The 18,881-nt window shown below is 39.8% G+C and overlaps 1 protein-coding gene across 3 annotated transcripts in view; it reads left to right on the forward strand.

Annotated features, from left to right (window-relative positions):
* Window positions 1-18,011, forward strand: part of LHFPL6 (LHFPL tetraspan subfamily member 6) — a 239,916-nt gene extending 221,905 nt beyond the window's left edge. For all 3 annotated transcript variants that reach the window (XM_038573159.1, XM_038573158.1, XM_038573160.1), the window contains one exon: window positions 16,896-18,011. In XM_038573159.1, the coding sequence (XP_038429087.1) occupies window positions 16,896-17,014 (119 nt within the window). In that variant the 3' untranslated portion in view covers window positions 17,015-18,011. The remainder of the gene's footprint in view (window positions 1-16,895) is intronic.
* Window positions 18,012-18,881: the final 870 nt, after the last annotated feature.

Raw genomic sequence — 18,881 nt, forward strand, 5'->3', positions numbered from 1 at the left:
ACTGGATATAGAGAGGCTATTCAGAGGCAGCTTGATGGCAAGGGAAGCCTGACCAACAGAGGAGGGCAGATAAAATGCTATCAGAATGGAGTGCGGCAACTCTTCATGTGGATTTGCTGGAAAATTGGCCGCAGCTGCAGGCTACACTGAAGACTAGCAATCAGAGAGAGTCTAGGTCCTTTCACACTATCTTTTGGGGCCATTTATGAGTCAGAGGAGCTGAATTTCAGGTCATTCCGGCCTTTATAAACAGCAGCGATAGACAGAAACTAAAGGATACTCTGTCACCATATGCTGAATAAACACCACTGGTGACCTCAGCCTCCCCCCACATGGAGAGCAGATTCTGTGTCAGTTGACAGCATGATCACAAAGGCCACCAGTGTACATTGTGTATCTAGAGCCAATGTGTGCACCTTATCACCTTAACGATGGCATTATCTCTAGTGAAACTTTCAGGATGGATTTGGTGCTAAGAGCAGAGATTAATAACAAAGATTAATAAAATTAAGTCTCTGTGCTAAAGAGACTCAGATGGCCAGGCAGGACGGAGGGAAAACCATTTTTTTATGTATAAATCTTGCAAATGTTTATCTTAACAAAATTATTTACCGGGACGCAGAACAGAGGTCCATTTGATTGGTGTGATCATAAGAATTCAGATACACTTACCCTATATTATGACACTTAAGCTGAAATTCGATTATATTTCTAGAAGCACCAGGGTCGTTATTTTCTTTAACATCCCTTTGTGGCACAGGCCTGCTACATAGGCAGAGCATATTTGCGACCTGTTTCACAGTTAAATGGTTTTTACCAGAATTCAGGATGGGGTGATGCAGGACCTTGAATCAGTGCAGAGGTTAAGAGGAAGGACCCAGAATGGATCTGATGGGCAGGAAAAACAATAAACAGGCTCAGTGTGGTAGGATCAGGAAACACGCCTGACAGTCTTGGTGTGAGAGGAAGTGAAGCCACCTTTCCTGTGCAAAATCACCCGAATGTCTATTATTTTGATCTTCCAGGATTGTTTCTCTGATTAACCCATCTCTACTCTGTTTTCTACCTCCACATAACACAGCTCCTTTTTTGTTACACTGTGCCAAAATGTATGTAACATAAAATTTATCATTTCAACCATTTCTAAGTGTGCAACTCAATGGCATTAAGTACATTCACAATGTGCAACCATCATCACTATTTCCTATTTCCAGAACTCTTCCATCATCCTAAACAGCATCTATATCCAGTAAACAATAACTCTCCATTATCTCTAACTGCCAGATCCTAGTAACCACCGTTCTATGAATTTGCCTATTCAAAGTACCTCACATACATGGAATCCTACAGTATTTGTCCTTTTGTATCTGCCTTCTTTCACTTAGCATGATATCTTCAGAGCTCATCCATGTTGTAGTGTGTGGCCAAATTTCATTCCTTTTTTAGGCCTGAATAATACTCCATTAAATGGGTACACAACATTCTGTCTATCTGTTCATTTTTTATCTAGAGATTTAGAGTTGTTTTCACACTGAGGATTTATTTATATTGACACAAAGTACATCTGTTCCACTGGTTGGTTGGTAAAAGAGATTGTTGGTGTATCCCCCCCTCCCCCAACGTTATAATTATTTGCTTTGGCTTTGTGAATTTGACTTTAAAGTACAGGTAGGTAATGATGTGGTGGACATACTTATTACCCAGATAGTCCAGGACTAAATTTTTGGTTAAGAATAACCCAGCATCAGCACCCTGCTTTAGATTGGAACCTGGAAATTCTAAATTCTAAACAAAGAGAAAGCTCTCCTACTGAAGAAAACACATTCAAGAGACCAGGGAAGGGGACTTTTGTCTCCCGAGCTACAGTATCCTCATTGGCAAAATACAGGAGATGACCGATGTCAAGGGTGTGAGCATGCCGCGCGACAAATCCATCCTGCTTGTTTTTCAGTAACTTTTATTGGAACGCAGGCATGCTTGAGTGCTTACTTGGTGTCTCTGGCTGCTTTTGACCTAAAAGATTTACTACCTGGCCCTTCCCAGAAAAAGGTTTTCAACCCTTGCCTTAGATGGTCCTTCTCTAATGTCCCTTTGCTCTAAAATCTGTAATGCTGCGATATGCTAGGCGGGAAGAGGAGGAGGGAAGAAAAGATAAAGTCACGAGGACACAGCAACGGAGGTGTGATGCACTGGTTCTTGACAAGGCTTCGAATGTAGAAAAGCCTCTGCCCTTGAGGCTCTGCCTCTGAGCTCTGCCTCTGAGTTCCTTGCTCCTGACCCTGCGTCCTCCTGCCATGTCCTTCTGTCTCAAGCACTCACAGCCTGACTTGCCAGGGATGACTTTGATGGTACATAAACTTTCTGTGGGTTTTTCTTATGGAGCATATGCTTTGCTCATGTAAAATCTGTATATCGGCTGGATTTCAGTGGGAAGTGTTGTTTCCCATGGCGAACCATATACAACCTCTAGCCTGGAGGCACTTTGCGGATGAAAAGGCATCAGGCATCAGTGCCGCTCTGGTCTTGGCCTGGTACGTCCTGGAGCAGATGGAGTTGGTGCTCCACTTCCTCCTCACCTGGACACCTGTATTCTGCACACTAGGCCCTTCATTTAACATTTCATACTATTTTATGATACAAAAGCTTTAATTCAAATGTTTAAAAGAACAAGTGGCTAAAATGATACCTTGTATGACTGAAAAGAGAAGAATGCTCAATCTTGGTTGTGGGGGTAAAAAACGGAGAAATAAAACTTACCCATAACATATCTCCTTAGATATGATGCTGTTATGGGCTCTTTGTAGATGCCTATCTTATCTTTTTCAGAGAGTAAATCCCTATTCCCTTTGACACACATAGTGGTGAAAATCCTTACTAATGCCATGGCTTAAGTATCTCAGTTCTTACCAATGGACATGTCTGCATTTTATCTTTTGTGTGTGTGTGTTGGTGGGGGGGGGCCTTCAGCTTCTGATTCGGTTATTTATTTATTTATTTACATTTTATATTCTGATTATTAACATCCTGATTAACTCTGTGGAGAAAGTAGTGTAAACAAAGAAGATAGAAGGATCTGTTAAGACATTTCTTGCCTCCTCTTTTTTGTTTAAGTGACTCCAGTGCTCAGAGCTAGATCATTATTCAATGAGGCATGTTCTGTGTTTGGGGGAAGAGATATCATTCAATTTCCAGAGAGTTCAGGTCCTACTATTCAGTATCCTGAACCTGGGAATGAGGGAGATAACAGGTGGATACAGTCAGCCTACTCTATTTGAGTCAAAAGCCACAGTCCTTGAAGAGAAACACAGTGCCCACCCACTGTGGTACTGCTCTGGAATTTGAGGTGTCAACATGGCCACCCCTTGCTAGGATGTTTTGGGACATTCAGTGCTTAGGATTTAAGGGATTCTCACATTACACATACCTCCCCATTATCTATTTTTGGGGAAGTACTAACAGGGTGTGTGCGTGCCCCAGATCTGCTTGCAGAAACCATAGAGCACATCCCCATGGGGTACACAGAATATATAACTGGGGCCCTGATCGCCTGGGTAGCGCTGTCCAACTCTTGGTTTCCATTCAGGTCATAATCTCAGGGTGGTGAGATGGAGCCCCACGTCAGGCTCTGTGCTCAGTGGGGAGTCTGCTGGAGATTTTCTCTCTGTCTCTCTCTCTCTCTCCCTCTGCCCCTCCTGCTCATTCTCTTTCTCTCAAATAAATGCATAAATCTGTAAATAAATAAATAAATAAATAAATAAATAAATAAATAAATCCCTGCAGCTGTATACAGGACAGCCCTGATAAGCAATGTGAGTTTATACTTCGAGTGATGAACAGATGGACTACAAGTATGGGAGCTTGAGAAAGAGGCATACTTTCTGTACTTTCTTCTGCAGTCTTTTTTTTTTTTTTTTTTTTTTTTAGATTTTATTTATTTATTCATGAGAGACACAGAGAGAGAGGGGCAGAGACACAGGCAGAGGGAGAAGCAGGCTCCATGCAGGGAGCCCGACAGGAGACTCAATCCTGGGTCTGCAGGATCAGGCCCTGAGCTGAAGGCGGTGCTAAACCGCTGAGCCACCCGGGCTGCCCTTCCTCAGTCTTTTTATTTCTCCGTTTTTTACCCCCACAACCAAGATTGAGCATTCTTCTCTTTTCAGTCATACAAGGTATCATTTTAGCCACTTGTTCTTTTAAACATTTGAATTAAAGCTTTTGTATGTTTTAGGCGGAAGGTTTGAAACTTGTTTCTTTTTTCACCAGTGACACCTTTGTTGGGTCACTCACAAAGGAGCAAATGGAATGGGTCCTGTGACAGATTCTTTTTGTTCTTGATTGTTTTGGGAGTTTTGTTGTTGTTGTTGTTAATGTGTATGCAGACAAGATGGTCTGAATATGAAGAGACATGAAGGAATTTATTCAAGAGAAGCAAGACATATCAAACTTCTGGGCGGGTTTTTAAGAGGACAAAAATCTTTGTCTCTCCTCTGATCCTTCCACCTGCCAGCCCTCATTATTTATATGGCAAACAGGATGAAATTGAAAATGTCTGCTTCTTTTCTACATGGGCTGTGCATTTGTATCTTAACATAGTGAAAATTTTAAAATATCAGAGAGGAAAGATATTCTCCTTTGATAAATGCAGTCAGTGGTTTTATTATATCTGAACTCGGGCCCTTGTGGCCACAAGTCTGGGAACATAGCAGTGATCAGTAAAGAAAGAAAGAAGCTGGGAAGAGGTGGAGCTCGGGTTCACATGCAGAGCCCAGGAAGGAAGGCCAGGCACACATGGAGTTGTGTGTCAGATCACATCAGTGAGAGGATGGGACTGCTGAGCTACCATGTTTTGTGTTGTGCTACAGCAACAGTGTAAGCAGTGGGTGGCACTGTGGCCACATCTCTGCATAGGGGTGAGGATGGCATGATGGCTCCTGCCAGCCTGCTGAGGGCTTACTGACAGCACCCCAAGAAGGGTCTAAACACACAGCTTGGGGCATGTTCATAGCCAGGTTCACATCGAGGAAGAATCAGTTATCCACATTGTCTAGAAGAGATGGGGTTGCCCAGAGAGTGCTGGTTTGGTTCTGTCACCTCAGGAATTGGGTACCAAGTTAGTCAAAGGTAGGCCTTTAATAACTAGAATTGTGCAAGGTGGACACAGGGACGTGGAGTCTTCTAAGGAGACCCACGAATTCAAAGGAGTAAAATATATTTCTTGTTGGCGTGTAAGTTCTAACAAAGACAAGTACTATCTAACAAACGGGGAAAATGCATTTGATGTAGAACACCCTACTACCTTATCTGAGCACAGGAGAAAGTTCTGGGATCAGAGTCTGACCCAAGTTCAAGTTGAAGCTTCACCATTTACCTGAGATACTAAATAAATTACTTACCTTGTATGGAACTCCATTTCTACATCCTCACAGTGGGAAGAACTCTGGGAAAATACATACAGATTTGCTTCTCTGATTTCTGGAAAGCATCAGAGGCAAAAATGATGAAGTGAGATGACACCTGGCTCGCAATCTGTATACGTGACGAGTTAACACTCGTTATTAACTTCAGATTCCTCTTCTCAGCCCAAGTACTGTGTCTGATACTCATTCATGCCATGAACATATATTGATCATCCGCTGTGGCCTGGGCATTGTACTGAGCACCAAGCTACCAGAGTAGAGGAGGCGTGGTGGCCCATAGTAGGTTCTGTAATGTTAATGACACCAATTATTGCGGCAGATGTTAAACTGCCATTTCCTCCAAAGATGAAAAGACCTCTGGAATTCCATTGTTAACTAACAGTGAGGCTGGATTCTTTCTACTTTTTCTTCTGTCTCTATTCCTGACCAAAGCTGGACAAAAAGAAATGAACTTGAGCCTCTCCGAAAACACCAGACACACCTCTCGCACCCCATCTCCTCGGGGCTGCCCTGGAACGCCGCCACAGCATCTTTTCCTATTGACTTAGCAGGTGGCTGTGGTTTGCTGCCTTCTGCCCATTAACCTCTGTTCTATCTGTCAAGAATAGTATTCCCCATTGTTGAAAGCAGCAATTTGCCAACCAAGCAAGCTTGGAGTCCTGTCTGATGGAGCATTACACAGAGCAAAAGGGAGAGTTTAAACAGATTTGCTTCTCTAATTTCCTGAAAGGATCACAGACAGAACTTGCCCTCTAGTAAAATGCTTTTTGTTTGCATTATCATAACAAGCATTTATTGCCACGGCTTGGGGAGAGGGAGGAGGAGCTTGGAAGAAAGGTCCTGCATTTCCTGGTTTCATTTAGTCCTGTTACTACTCAGGGATTATCATGCTGTTTAAAACATATAAACTTTCCTGATAGCCTACTGTACTCAAAAAGACTTTTTCCTCTTATTATTGTAAAACATGGTGCTAATTTCTTACATTGAGCATGGGGGTTTTAACAATGAAATCATGCTCAAAGAGGAAAAAATATCTACTTTTCTTTTTCCTCTGGAGAAATTCAAGGTACAGTGTGTCCAGAGTGCAAGCTGGAAAATCTCAGAACTCTCATGAACTCTAGATATTTTGTGTTTATATTTATGTTTCATGAAAAAAAAATCCCTCTGTATCTGGTCAATTTCATCCAACTGAACTTATACAAAATATATGTGTAGAATATACAAGGGATAGTTTCAAAATAAAGCAAGTGATGTGAGTGACTTGAGAATCAGTCTTACTAGAACATAAACCTTGTTAGACCAACGACCCTGTCTTGTTTACTGCTGAGTCTCTGGCTCCTGTAACATTGCAACACATACAGTGGGTGCTCAGGATTTATTGACAAATGTTGAGTAGCTTTGTTGTGCCCAAGATTGCGAATCCGAGAAACCACCAAGGAGCCGACCCCGATGCAAACACACGAGGGTTGATTTACAAGCTCGAGCTTGGGTCCAAGTACACCCGACACAGCGGAGCAGGGACTTGGACCCCGAGGTGGGTTTTAGCTTAGTTTTAAGGGCTGGTCTGGGGACCTCCAGAAGGGCTGGAGCAATTCCTCAAGTTCTGTTTACATTTTGATATGGGGCCTTCAAGGCCATGGAGCTCTGTTCTCATTCTAATCGGGGCTTCCTGCCCTTGGCTTGGGCTCAGTTTTTATTCTATTGTGGGGCTTTCTAGGACATTAAGCTGTAAACTTTTGTTTTTTTCCTGTAACTGAAGTAATGTAAATTTCAGCTCTTCTTCGCAGGGGCCTGGGATGGCTGGACGTGTGCTAACGCTGAACTTAAAGTGGAATGGCCTCAATTTTCTCGGCCTCCACAGCTTACATTTCTATCTACTGGTACAGGTGAAAATTCTGGAGAGATCAAACTCTGGAGATGTTCATACCCAGCCCCATCTCTTGCTTACACCCCAAGTGGCATTATTTCTTTCTTGAGCAATACTTGAACAAGAGCTAAATTTGCCCATATTTCTCCATTTCTCAGTCCCCAAGTGCAGGTACACTCTTCTCTGCCCTCTCCCATTTCTACTTGGCTGGCGCCTGCTCTTTTTCCAGTCTCAATATATATTTCATTTCTAATTTAAGGTTCGATTTCACTGACCACACTCTAAAGATCCCTTGTGATTTGCTGTCTTGGCATCCTGAAATTTTTTTTCTTAAAAGCACATGCCTTGATTATCATTATATAATTATCTGCATAATTATTGTTTAGTACTTCCTTGACTAGACAGAACTCCTTGATAGCAGGGACTGCTTTTATCTTGTTTGCAACAAAATCCCCAGCACCCAGTGATTCCTGTCAGGTTTAATCCGATCGGTAGTGAAATGGAATAGAGAGTCAAGGCAAAAGTTGGTCAAAACAGGCTTTTAATGGGCCGCGCTCGTGGGCGAGGTTCCACGGCCCACAGGGGAGGGAGAGAGCGGGAGTCGCGGGCCAGGAAAACCGCAGGGGAGTCTATAAAGAGTTTTCTGTGGGAAGATAGGGGTAGGGCTGCAAGGCGGCATTATTGGGAGGTTGCTGGCCTGGGGTCCGCCGTTTTGAGGTCCCCAGTCTCGCCAGCCCAACAATTCCTAGTCAAAATAGACACTTAATAAATATTTGTTGAATCAATGAGCGAAATGAGGGAGAAAGGAAGAATGGGAGAAAGGGAATCAAGAGTCAGACTTAATGTTCCTGTAGTTTTGCCTAAATCCTATTGACACATCTTGATCTTACCAATATCATCTTGATATTTGATATTCACCATCTCCTGCTTCTCAAAAGATATTTGTGTGTGTGTGTGTGTGTGTGTGTGTGCTTTTTTGTATATTCTTTTGAGGGTCATTTGATGGGCTAGGTATATTTCTAAAAAATATAAATAAAAAATCTAAATACCAGGATAAGTCCATATTGATTTAATGATTCTGTATTTTATGAATTACTAAGTGGAAGTCTTCATATCTGAAATAGAAGATTTTTTCATAAATCACACTGAACATTAGTTGCTTATTTTGGATCTGAACCCATTGCTGGATTTAAATCACAAAATATATAGATTATGTACATAAATTTGCATGTATGAGTAATTAGTGGCAATTGATATCCTCAAACATTTTCTTTTCTTATGGCACACTTTTAAAATAACTTCATTTAGCCTCCTTTCTGTTTTCATCTGATAAATAGCTGGTTTGATGAGTTGACTATATGTTTTATGACACAAACAAGAAGGGCTCCAGAAACAATTATTAGAAATAATACACACATACTTACCAAGACATGGAGTTGGATTTGCCACCTTTGGCCCAGGGCTTGATCCTGGAGTCCAGGGATTGAGTCCCACATCGGGCTCCCTGCATGGAGCCTGCTTCTCCCTCTGCCTGTGTCTCTGCCTCTCTCTCTCTCTCTCTCTCTCTCTCTGTCTCTCATGAATAAATAAATAAAATCTTTTTTAAAAAAAGAAAGAAAGAATTCTTGAGACATCTTCAGTGGGAAAAGGTGTTTTTATTAAAGCACAGGGATAGGATCCGTGGGCAGAAAGAGCTGCCCTGGGGTTGTGAGTGGCCGATTATTTACTTTCAAGTGGATAGTGTGTTAGGGATAGTGTAAGTCTGTAAGGAATTTTGGAGGCAACGTTTCCAGGACCTTGAGAAGGCTAGCTATTGTTAGGAAAAGATCATTTATTACTGTTTAGTAAAACCCCAGTCACAAAACCCTTCAGATGTATATCAATGGGGTATGCTTGGGGGATGATTGCCAACATATATCTTGAGGGGTAGAGATAAAGGAAGTTTCCAAAGAAATTTTTATGTGTTTAAGGAGAGTCCCTGGATCCTGGAGGGTTGGAAGAATTTAAGCTAAGTTTGCCTTTTGCCCCTAGCAAAGTATTAACATTGAGGCAGCTGAGCTCCCAGAGGAAGGTCACTTTCCCTGTTTCAAGGACTTTGCCAAGTTATAAGTAGTAAGGACATGTAAATGTTTTTCTTTTGTCTTTGTGTCCCACCTCACTCAAGGCTCTGTTCTGTGGGTCTTTCAGTGATGACAGGGCCTGGGTGGGGTGGGTAGGTGGGTGGGGTGGTTAAACCTCTAACAACGAAGACCTCACAGACCTTTATTAGGAAAAAGATAAAGCAAGAAAGATTTTGTTCCCTTGCTCTTGTCTTAAATCAGGTTCCCCAGAACAGATCCTTAGATGAGGATTCATATTCAAGAAACCAGTAAGGAAATGGGAAGTAAAGTAGTAAAAGAGTAAATGTGAAGGGTACAATTCGAGGTGAGGTCCCGGCCTCAGTCTGAACTCACTGGGGCTCTGGAACATTCATTCCACCAGACAGTCTGTCTCCCCTGGAGGTGAGAAAGCCGGCTTTCATACTTCTGTATAGTGGCTGTTGGCCACACCAAGGGCCCTTAAGCTCTCTGAGAGTTGGGGCAATGTGGCTCCACTCTCATGGGTCCTCTGCAGAGGGTCGCAAGGGTAAGCTGTTAGGAGAAGAGCACGATCAGAAGCTAAGGGTGAGAACTCAGGATCGCCTAAGGGGTATAAAGGAATTAGATAGAATATCTATATGGTCTGCTCCCAGCTTTGCCAGTTAAGAACCCCTATTTTCTGTTGACTTCCCTGGAGGCAAAAAAAATACACACACACACTCTCTCTCTCTCTCTCTCTCTCTCTCTCTCCTGGGTCCTCAGTGGTCAATTATTTAGTAACTTCTTTTCATCTTTATTTAGTATACATGGCCACTGTCACATGGACTATTTTCAAATAATTGCCCTCACCAGTTACTTTTTCTTGAATAAGTGTCAATAATTAATAAAGAATTATGTACTCTGCTCTTCCTGTTAGGTCACAGAACTGTGTGTAGGTCAATACCTTGTTATTAATGAACAATCGTGTTCCATGTTATGAGCCCCAGGCTGAATGGATAGCCCACAAATTTTGCTGGCTTCTTGAAAGGTTCTAAACCTCTTGCCATCTCTTTGCGACCTATTAATTCTCCCTCCTAGATTTATTTAATCCAGCTAAAGAATAATTAAAAATGGAGATTATTCTCCAGCCACATTTGTAGATGGTTACCAGAAAATTTGGTCCATGAACGGGACTCTGTTACTCTTGAAAAAATACTTCCTGAGTCTGTTTTGATGGAGGTCACTGTGCCAGTGAGACCTACCCTGCCGTGGAGATGTAATCTTTCAGGATCTATTAACCTGTTAAATTTAACACACTCTGTAAATGCTATAAAGTTGGTTTGGGAACTTCTCTCTGAAAGTTCTGTGTCAAAACAGGACTAGAGTTATCTATATAATAAAATTCCAGATTTACTCTGTTTTCCAGGGACTAGCTATTTGCCTACTTTGTTTCCTTTCTTTCTGTTCCTCCTTTTCCTTGCCTTTCATTCAGCGTTTATTTAGTGAGTACCTGCTATGAGACAGGCACTTTTGTAGGGGTAGAGTAGAGAAGAAAACATGCAAATGTCTCCCCTAATTGAAATTTTCATTCTAGTGGAAGAGACTGAAGTTAAACACACACACACACACACACACACACACACACACACACACACAATTTACAAACCATGGTAGGTGCTGCAAAAGCAATAAAGTGAGGTAGAGAAATAGTGTGACTTTGATGAAGTAGGTGGGGGCTGGGACATATCTTTACAGAGCTGCCATTTCAGAAGGAGCCAGCTGTCTAATGATCTGGAGTAGAACTTTCTGAGTAGAAAGAATAATGAACATGAAGCACCCAAGCCAGCAACAAGCCTCATGAGGTCTAGAGAAGGCAGACAATATGTCTGAAAGTGGACAAGAGGGAAGTCAGTCATGAGTTTTGAAAAGTAGGCAGATATCATCATTCAAGGCCTGATAGGCCATTGGAAGGAGATTGGGTGTTTGACAATTCATTTGAAAAGTTTAAGTAAGGCAGTGCCTTAAGATTTATCTTTAAGAAGGTAGCTGTCTGCTTTGCTGTTGGTGATAGCATAAGCAGAAACAGGGAGACAGGAAAGCAGTGATGGCAGATGAGATTTCATGAGGGTGCTGCAGGCATCTGAGGAGCAGTAGCACAGAAGATAAATCTTGGAGAGGGGCAAAGGACTTGCCACTTACTAAGGATGAGTCTTTGAGCAGATTATTGCATTTTTCTTGGCTTTAGTTTTCCCATCTGAATGTACCTATCACATCATGTTCTTATGAGGATTAAATGCATTAACATTTACTCCCTGTAAAGCTCTTCTAACAGTTCAGATCAAGTAGTAATCAATACGTGTTTGCTGTTTTTAAATTGTTATTAGATATGGAGAGAGAGAAATCAAGGATGACACCTAGGGTGAAGACTGCACATAGCCTATTTTCTATGTCCCTGGGTAGTGTACTCTTGATTTAATCCTGCTGCTATTGCTTTATAATGACCACAAGCCAATGACTCACTTAGCTTTGCCTGATCTCACCTTTTATCTGTACATGGGCTGCATGCTGACTACCCCTCCAGTAAACCTCAGAGAAGATATGAAGTCAAATTGCATGCTACATTTAACAGTCGTTGTATTTTTCAAGAGAAAAGTTACTAATGAACAAGATAAAATGACTGACTTGTTTAAAAAATGATATAGTTTTCAATCTATGGCTTATGCGTTGCATGACTGAAATCTATGTGTTTATATCTACTGTAATGTATAAATGATAGCAAAAAAGGAAGGAAAAATATTGTTAAAGCATTTTCTGATAATATCCTAAAACTGGCTAAAAGAGGGATTAAAATTAGAGCAGAAAAGACAATGTTCGATGAAAGATATAGAGGCCTTCCATACTGTGCACACAAAAAGAATAATTTGAATGCTGTAAAAAAATTGAGGAAGGGAGGATTAATGAATGCAGGAAACTATTTTGTTCATTCAAATAGGATATTCTGGGTCAATGACTTCTTATTCTTGAACACAGAACCCAAGTTTGAGTCCTGGCTCTGAAAGGCATCTTGGTTGCTCTAAAGCTTGGGCAATTTTGGATAAAGCTGCTAAAAACATCCATATGCAGATTTTTTGTGGATTTAAGTTTTCAGCTCCTTTGGGTAAATACCAAGGAGTGCGATTACTGAATGTACCATTTTGCATCCTTAACACTGTTGTGCCCAAGATTGCAAATCCGAGAAACCACCGAGGAGCCGACCCCGATGCAAGTACACGAGGGTTTGTTAACAAGCTCGAGCTTGGGTCCAAGTATACCCGACACAGCGGAGCAGGGACTTGGACCCCGAGGTGGGTTCTAGCTGAGTTTTATGGGCTGGTCTGGGGGACCTCCAGAAGCGGGGGGAGGAATTCCTCAAGTTCTGTTTACATTCTGATATGGGGCTTTCAAGGGCATTAAGCTCTGTTCTCATTCTGATATGGGACTTTCTGCCACGGGCATTGAGCTCTGTTCTCCTTCTAATATGGGGCTTAACTGAAGTAAAGTAAAGTTCAGCTCTTATTCACAGGGGCCTGAGATGGCTGTACTTGTGCTAATGCTGAACTTAAGGTGGAATGGCCTTAATTTTCTCGGCCTCCACAACCATCAACGTATAAGAGTTCCTCTTGTTTCACATATTCACCAGCATTTGGTGGTGTCAGTATTCCAGATTTTGGCCATTCAAATCAGTCTGAAGTGGTATCTCATTTTAATTTGCACTTCCCTTATGACATATAATATGGGGAGCATCTTTTCATATGTTTATCTGCCATCTGTATATCTTCTTTGGTAAAGTGTCTGTTAGGATCTTTGGCTCATTTTAAAAATCAGGTTGTTTGTTTTCTTATTGTTGAATTTCAAAGGTTCTTTGTATATTTTGGATGAGATTCCTTTATCAGATATATCTTTTGCAAATATTTTCACCCAGCCTGTAGCTTATCTTCTCATTCTCTTAGCACTGCTTTTCACAGCGCAGAATTTTTTTTTAATGTTAATGAAGTTCAGCCTTCAATTATTTCTTTCATGGATTGTGCTTTTTATGGATTGTGTTATATCGAAAGTCATTACCATACTCAAGGTTACCTACGTTTTCTGTTATGTTATCTTTTAGAGGTTTTGTAGTTTTATGTATTACATTTAGGTCTATGACCTAGTTTTAGTTAATATTTGTGAAGGCTGTAAAGTCTATGTCCAATTTCCTTTTTTTTTTTCCTTTTTTGCATGTGAATGTCCAGATATTCCAGCACCATTTATTAAAAAGACTGTCTTTGCTTCATTTTATTGCCTCTGTTCCTTTGTTAAAGATCAGTTAACTATATTTATGTGAGTCTATTTCTGGCCTATCCATTCTGTTCCATTCATCTATGTGTCTGTTCTTTCACCAGTACTACCCTGTTTTGATTACTGGAGGTTTAGAGTAAGTCTTGAAGTTGAGTAGTATCAGTTCTCCAACTGTATTGAATTTTGTTCAGTATTATGTTGGCTATCCTGAGGGTTTTGCCTCTCTTTATACAGTTTATACAATTTTAGAATCAGTTTGTCAATATCTGCAAAATAACTTTCTGAGATTTTGAATAGAATTGCACCAAATCTATAGGTCAAATTGGGAGGGACTGGCATCTTGATACTATCAGGTCTTCCTATTTGTGAACATGGAATATTTCTCCATTTATCTAATTCTTTGATTTTTGTTCATCAGAGTTTTGTAGATTTTCTCATATATTGTATGTATTTTATTAGATTTATACCTAATTGTACATATTTTGTTAGATTCATACCTAATTATCTCATTTTGGGGGGTGCTAATATAAATGGCATTATCTTTTGAATTCCAAATTCTACTTGTTCATTACTGGTATATAGGAAGTGATTGACTTTTGTATATTATCCTTATGTCCTACAGCCTTTCTATAATTGCTTATTAGTTCCAGGAGTGGTTTTTTTGTTTGTTTTGTTTTGTTGTTGTTGTTGTTGTTGTTGTTGTTGTTTTGTGGATTCTTTCACATTTTCTATATAGACAATCATGCCATCTGCAAAGACAGTTTTATTTCTTCCTTCCCAATCTGTATACCTTGTATTTCCTTTTCCTGCCCTATTGCATTAGCAACAGCCTTCAGTAAAATGTTGCAAAGGAGTGGTGAGAGGGAACATCCTTGCTTTGTGAGAAAGGCACAACACAGTACAATGGAGCAGTCTCCCTCTGCCATCTCGTTTACCCTGAAGATATTAATAAATTATGGGACTTTCTTATTGAAGTTTAATGTTAACCATATCTAAGCAGTTTCATCAACATCATTGAAATGGCAATCACTCGAAATTCTCCTGAATGTCTTACAGGTACTAATGGAAATTAATCTGAAAATAAAAGCTTTAAGTTTATCACCATGAAGTATGACATTAGCTGTAAATGTTTTTAGATATTCTTTGACAAGTTGAGAAAATTTCCCTCTATTCCTAGTTCACTGAGATTTTTTAATCATGAATGTATGATTTTTTCAAATCATGAATGGATGTTGGATTTTGTTAAATCCCTTTTTTTCATCTATCAATATGACCTTGTGATTTTTTTCTTTTAGTGTTTTGATGTGATACATTATATTAATTAACTTTTTAAAAAAGATTCATTTACCTATTTTAGAGAGAGAGCAAGCAGAAGGGGGGGGGGCAGGAGAGAGAGAATCTCAAGCAGATGCCTCACCAAGCATGGATTCCTGATGTGGGGCTTGATCCCACAACCCCAAAATCATAAACTGAGTCAAAATGAAGAGTCAGACACTTAACCAACTGAGCCACCTAGGCACCTCAGTATATTAATTGACTTTTGAATGCTGAACTAGTCTTGTATATTTGGGATAAATTATACTTGGTTGTGTGTTTCTTTTTATACATTGTTGGATTCAATTTGCGATAGCTTGTTGTGAATTTTTGTATCTCTGTTCATGAGAAATACTGGTTTGTAGTTTTCTTGTAATATTTTTATCTGATTTTGGTGTTAGGGCAATGATGGTCTCATAGAATGTTAATGATTTCTGCTCTAACTCATTTATTTTCTTCTGCTTACATTGAGTTTAATATGTTCTTCTTTTTTAGTTTTCTAAAGCAGAATCTTATATTATTGATTATAGATCTTTCTTCTTTTCTAATATATAATTTGATGCTATTCATTTCCCTCTAAGCACCATTTCCATTGCTGTGTAAAATTTTGATAAGTTGTGTTTTCATTTTCATTTAGTTCAAACTATTTTAAATTTTGTTTGAGATTTCTTCTTTGGCCCTGTGTTGTTTAGAAGTGTGTTGTTTAATCACCACAAATTTTCGTATTTTCCAGTGATCTTTCTGTCACTGGTTTCTAGTTTAATTACATTGTAGGCTAAGAATAGATAATGTTGATTCCTATTCTTTTAAATGTTTTTAAAGTGTGTATTATATAAGACCCAGAATTTTGCTGCATTTTCCATGTGGCCTTGAGAAGAATGTGTATTCTACTATTGTTGGTTGAAGTACTCTAGATGTCAATCAATTCAGTTGATTGATATCAACTATGTCCTTCCAGATTATTTTCTGCCTGCTGGATCTGTCAGTTTCCAATAGAATGGTGTTGAAGTCTCCAACTATGATAATGGGTTTATCTGTTTCTCCTATCAGGTTTTGTGTCATGTAATTTGATGCTTTGTTGATAGGCACACACACATTACGGATTATTTTGTCTTCTTGAAAAATTCACTCCCTTATCATTATGTAATGCCCATCTTTGTGCCTGATAACTTTTTTTGCTTTGAAGTCTGCTCTCTCTGAAATTAAAATAGCTACTTCTGTTTTCTTTTACTAATTATATTTTTAGAATTGTGGGTGTGCTATTATTACCAGTAGTACTAATCCAACTCTGGTCAGGGCTCATTTGAACACTTTTCATTATGTTCTATGAGAACATATGATGACATTTTAATTTAAAGAGGAGTATTGATCCCAGAAGAATCTGGGAGTTTTTGTTCTTCAATTCAAAAGGTAGAATGTAAGTCATTTGGCAACTTTATATAAATAGCAGTATTCATTTCCACATCATCCTTCAAATGGATCTCCTCCACAGAGTGGCCCCTTTGCAGAAAGACTGTATCTATATTTTGATTTTTTTTCATTGTGCATATGAATTTGGATGATTTAAATTCGGACTAGTACTTTCATCTCTTCTATCCTGATTGCTATCATTCCTCCTTTTCTTCAGCCAAAAGAGTGGGCATTGGTGGAAGAGAATAGGCCTCTATCTTGTATCTTCTTAGCTAGCAGGAGGGTAGCTGGGGGAGGTCCTTTTGAAATGCACACAACCATTATGGCTTTCTTTAGTCTTGAGATAGCTTTTAGCACTTGTTATCATTCCATTTGGGTGAGTATGCCACATTTTTTAATGGGTATTTCAGTTTTACTTCAGTACACCAGGTTCATACACATTGGGAGAAATAATAGAGCATCTGGAAAATTCATCCTGATCTGTGCCTGTTTTCTCTCCCTCTCCTGTGTCCCTAGGTAAGTGTGAGATTGGCTGGGCCTACTATTGCACGGGAGCAGGTGCTGCCACCGCCATGCTGCTGTGCACATGGCTGGCTTGCTTCTCAGGCAAGAAACAGAAGCAGTACCCATACTGAGATGGAGCCACCAAGAGTAAACAGAGGAGAAGATAAACCGAAGGGGTCTGGAGAGAACGAACATCCAGCTACTTTAAAAGGTGGAATAGTGGTTCTCTAATCCATACAGTGCAAATGAAATGAAACCCAGTGGTATGATAAACATTATGTAATGTCAGAGGGTTATGCAAGATTTACAAAAGAAATAGCGAACATGGAAAAATAGAGAAAAATGGACCAAAGGCTAAAAATATTGCAGGGTGTTGAGTATTTCTATTCCACAGAGTATTGTTAATGTAGATCACATACACACACAGAACAAACCTATATATGCAAACAAAAGCTTTGTTGTTTTTTTTTTTTAAAGACGAGGACTCAGAAAATTAAAAGGGCTAGTAGAAACAGTATTATGTTGGGAAGCAGGGTAACCCACAGATGTTCCCTGTAGGTCATGGCACTTCTGAAAGCACATAGAGTCGAGTCATGCGCATCCACACACATGCCCACACACAAACATAGACATTGTTGCACAGATTGTATGGGAGGTTCAGCAATGCATTACTCCTCTGTTTTCTTTTTAATGTACACTTAAAATACAGTATTATCACTTTATAAAGCATACATTAAACCTAATAAATGGACCAATAAGCCACTCTATCAGTATTTTGTATATCCTGCATATGCAGACATATAGAGTTAAGCCTTTGTATTTCAATATTATTCAAAAATATTCAAGATCTCTTTGAGTAGCTTCTGCTATGATATTCTTATGAAGTAAAGAGGCAACTTCCTATCCACTGTAGGAGAGAATTCAGTTGAAGGAGTGAGAGTAATGAGAGACATTTTCCATTCATTAGATCTTGCTTTCTTTTGTTCATTATTGTACTGTGCTGTACCACATTTATTTCAATATTCATTTTGTATTAAAAAATTTTAAAGTGCTATTTTTTTTTGTTTGTATTTGAAAAACTCTGTGAATAAATTCTCTTTGATCAATAAACGAGCCATGAAGTGTTAATTCAGACTGGATTTGCTTCTTTAATTTTCTAAATAGTCTTTCAACTCCAACAGTCCTGTAAATTTTCCTTTTCCTCCTAAATCCTGCCATTAATTCTCTCTAATCACCCAACCAACCATTGTTTTAGGCATACAAAGTATTAAAGGTAAGAGTTCCAGCTTTCAACTTAAATTCTTTGCAACTAGAATTCTAACTACATTTAAATCATGACCAGATTCTCATGAGAGAAGAATTTCAAGTCTATTTTTGGATTGACTTTGAGAATCTGGACAATATTCGGACATGGCATAGGGCAAGGAGAGCCTGGGCAATGTCTGGGCCAGCAGTGTCCAGGAATATGCCAGCGTCATGACAAGCCTCCTGTGACTTGCTGCCGCTCCACCTTGAACAAGGCACTGGGTTTCCTTAGTACTTCTGTGCCAGGGACAACTTCACACCCCTCTCTTTTACGGCTCTTGGCCATTTGAGAAAGATTATCTCACATGTCTGCTCCCAGAATAAAGCTTCAACTGAAGTGAAGGATATGGACCTTCTCATCACCCCGTAGCAGAACCTACACTTCCAGGAGCAAAGGTTGCATCTTGGGTAATGGATGTATTATTTTCTTAGGCAACCCTGAGTTACAACAATCCAATCCTTAAAACTTCAGTGTCCATTAGTTTCTAAATTGTGTACTTTCTGAATGGTGGCATTGCACATTCTGGTTATTTATACGTGTAACTCTATTTTCTATTCTTCCTATCCATATTTATCAATTTAGTTTGAATATCTGAATGTCACATCTGTGTTGTGCCCAAGATTGCGAATCCGAGAAACCATCAAGGAGCTGACACCGATGCAAGTACACGAGGGTTTATCTACAAGCTCGAG

Source organism: Canis lupus, chromosome 25 (genome assembly GCF_011100685.1).
Source record: "Canis lupus familiaris isolate Mischka breed German Shepherd chromosome 25, alternate assembly UU_Cfam_GSD_1.0, whole genome shotgun sequence".
In the NCBI taxonomy this organism is placed as follows: Eukaryota; Metazoa; Chordata; class Mammalia; order Carnivora; family Canidae; genus Canis; species Canis lupus.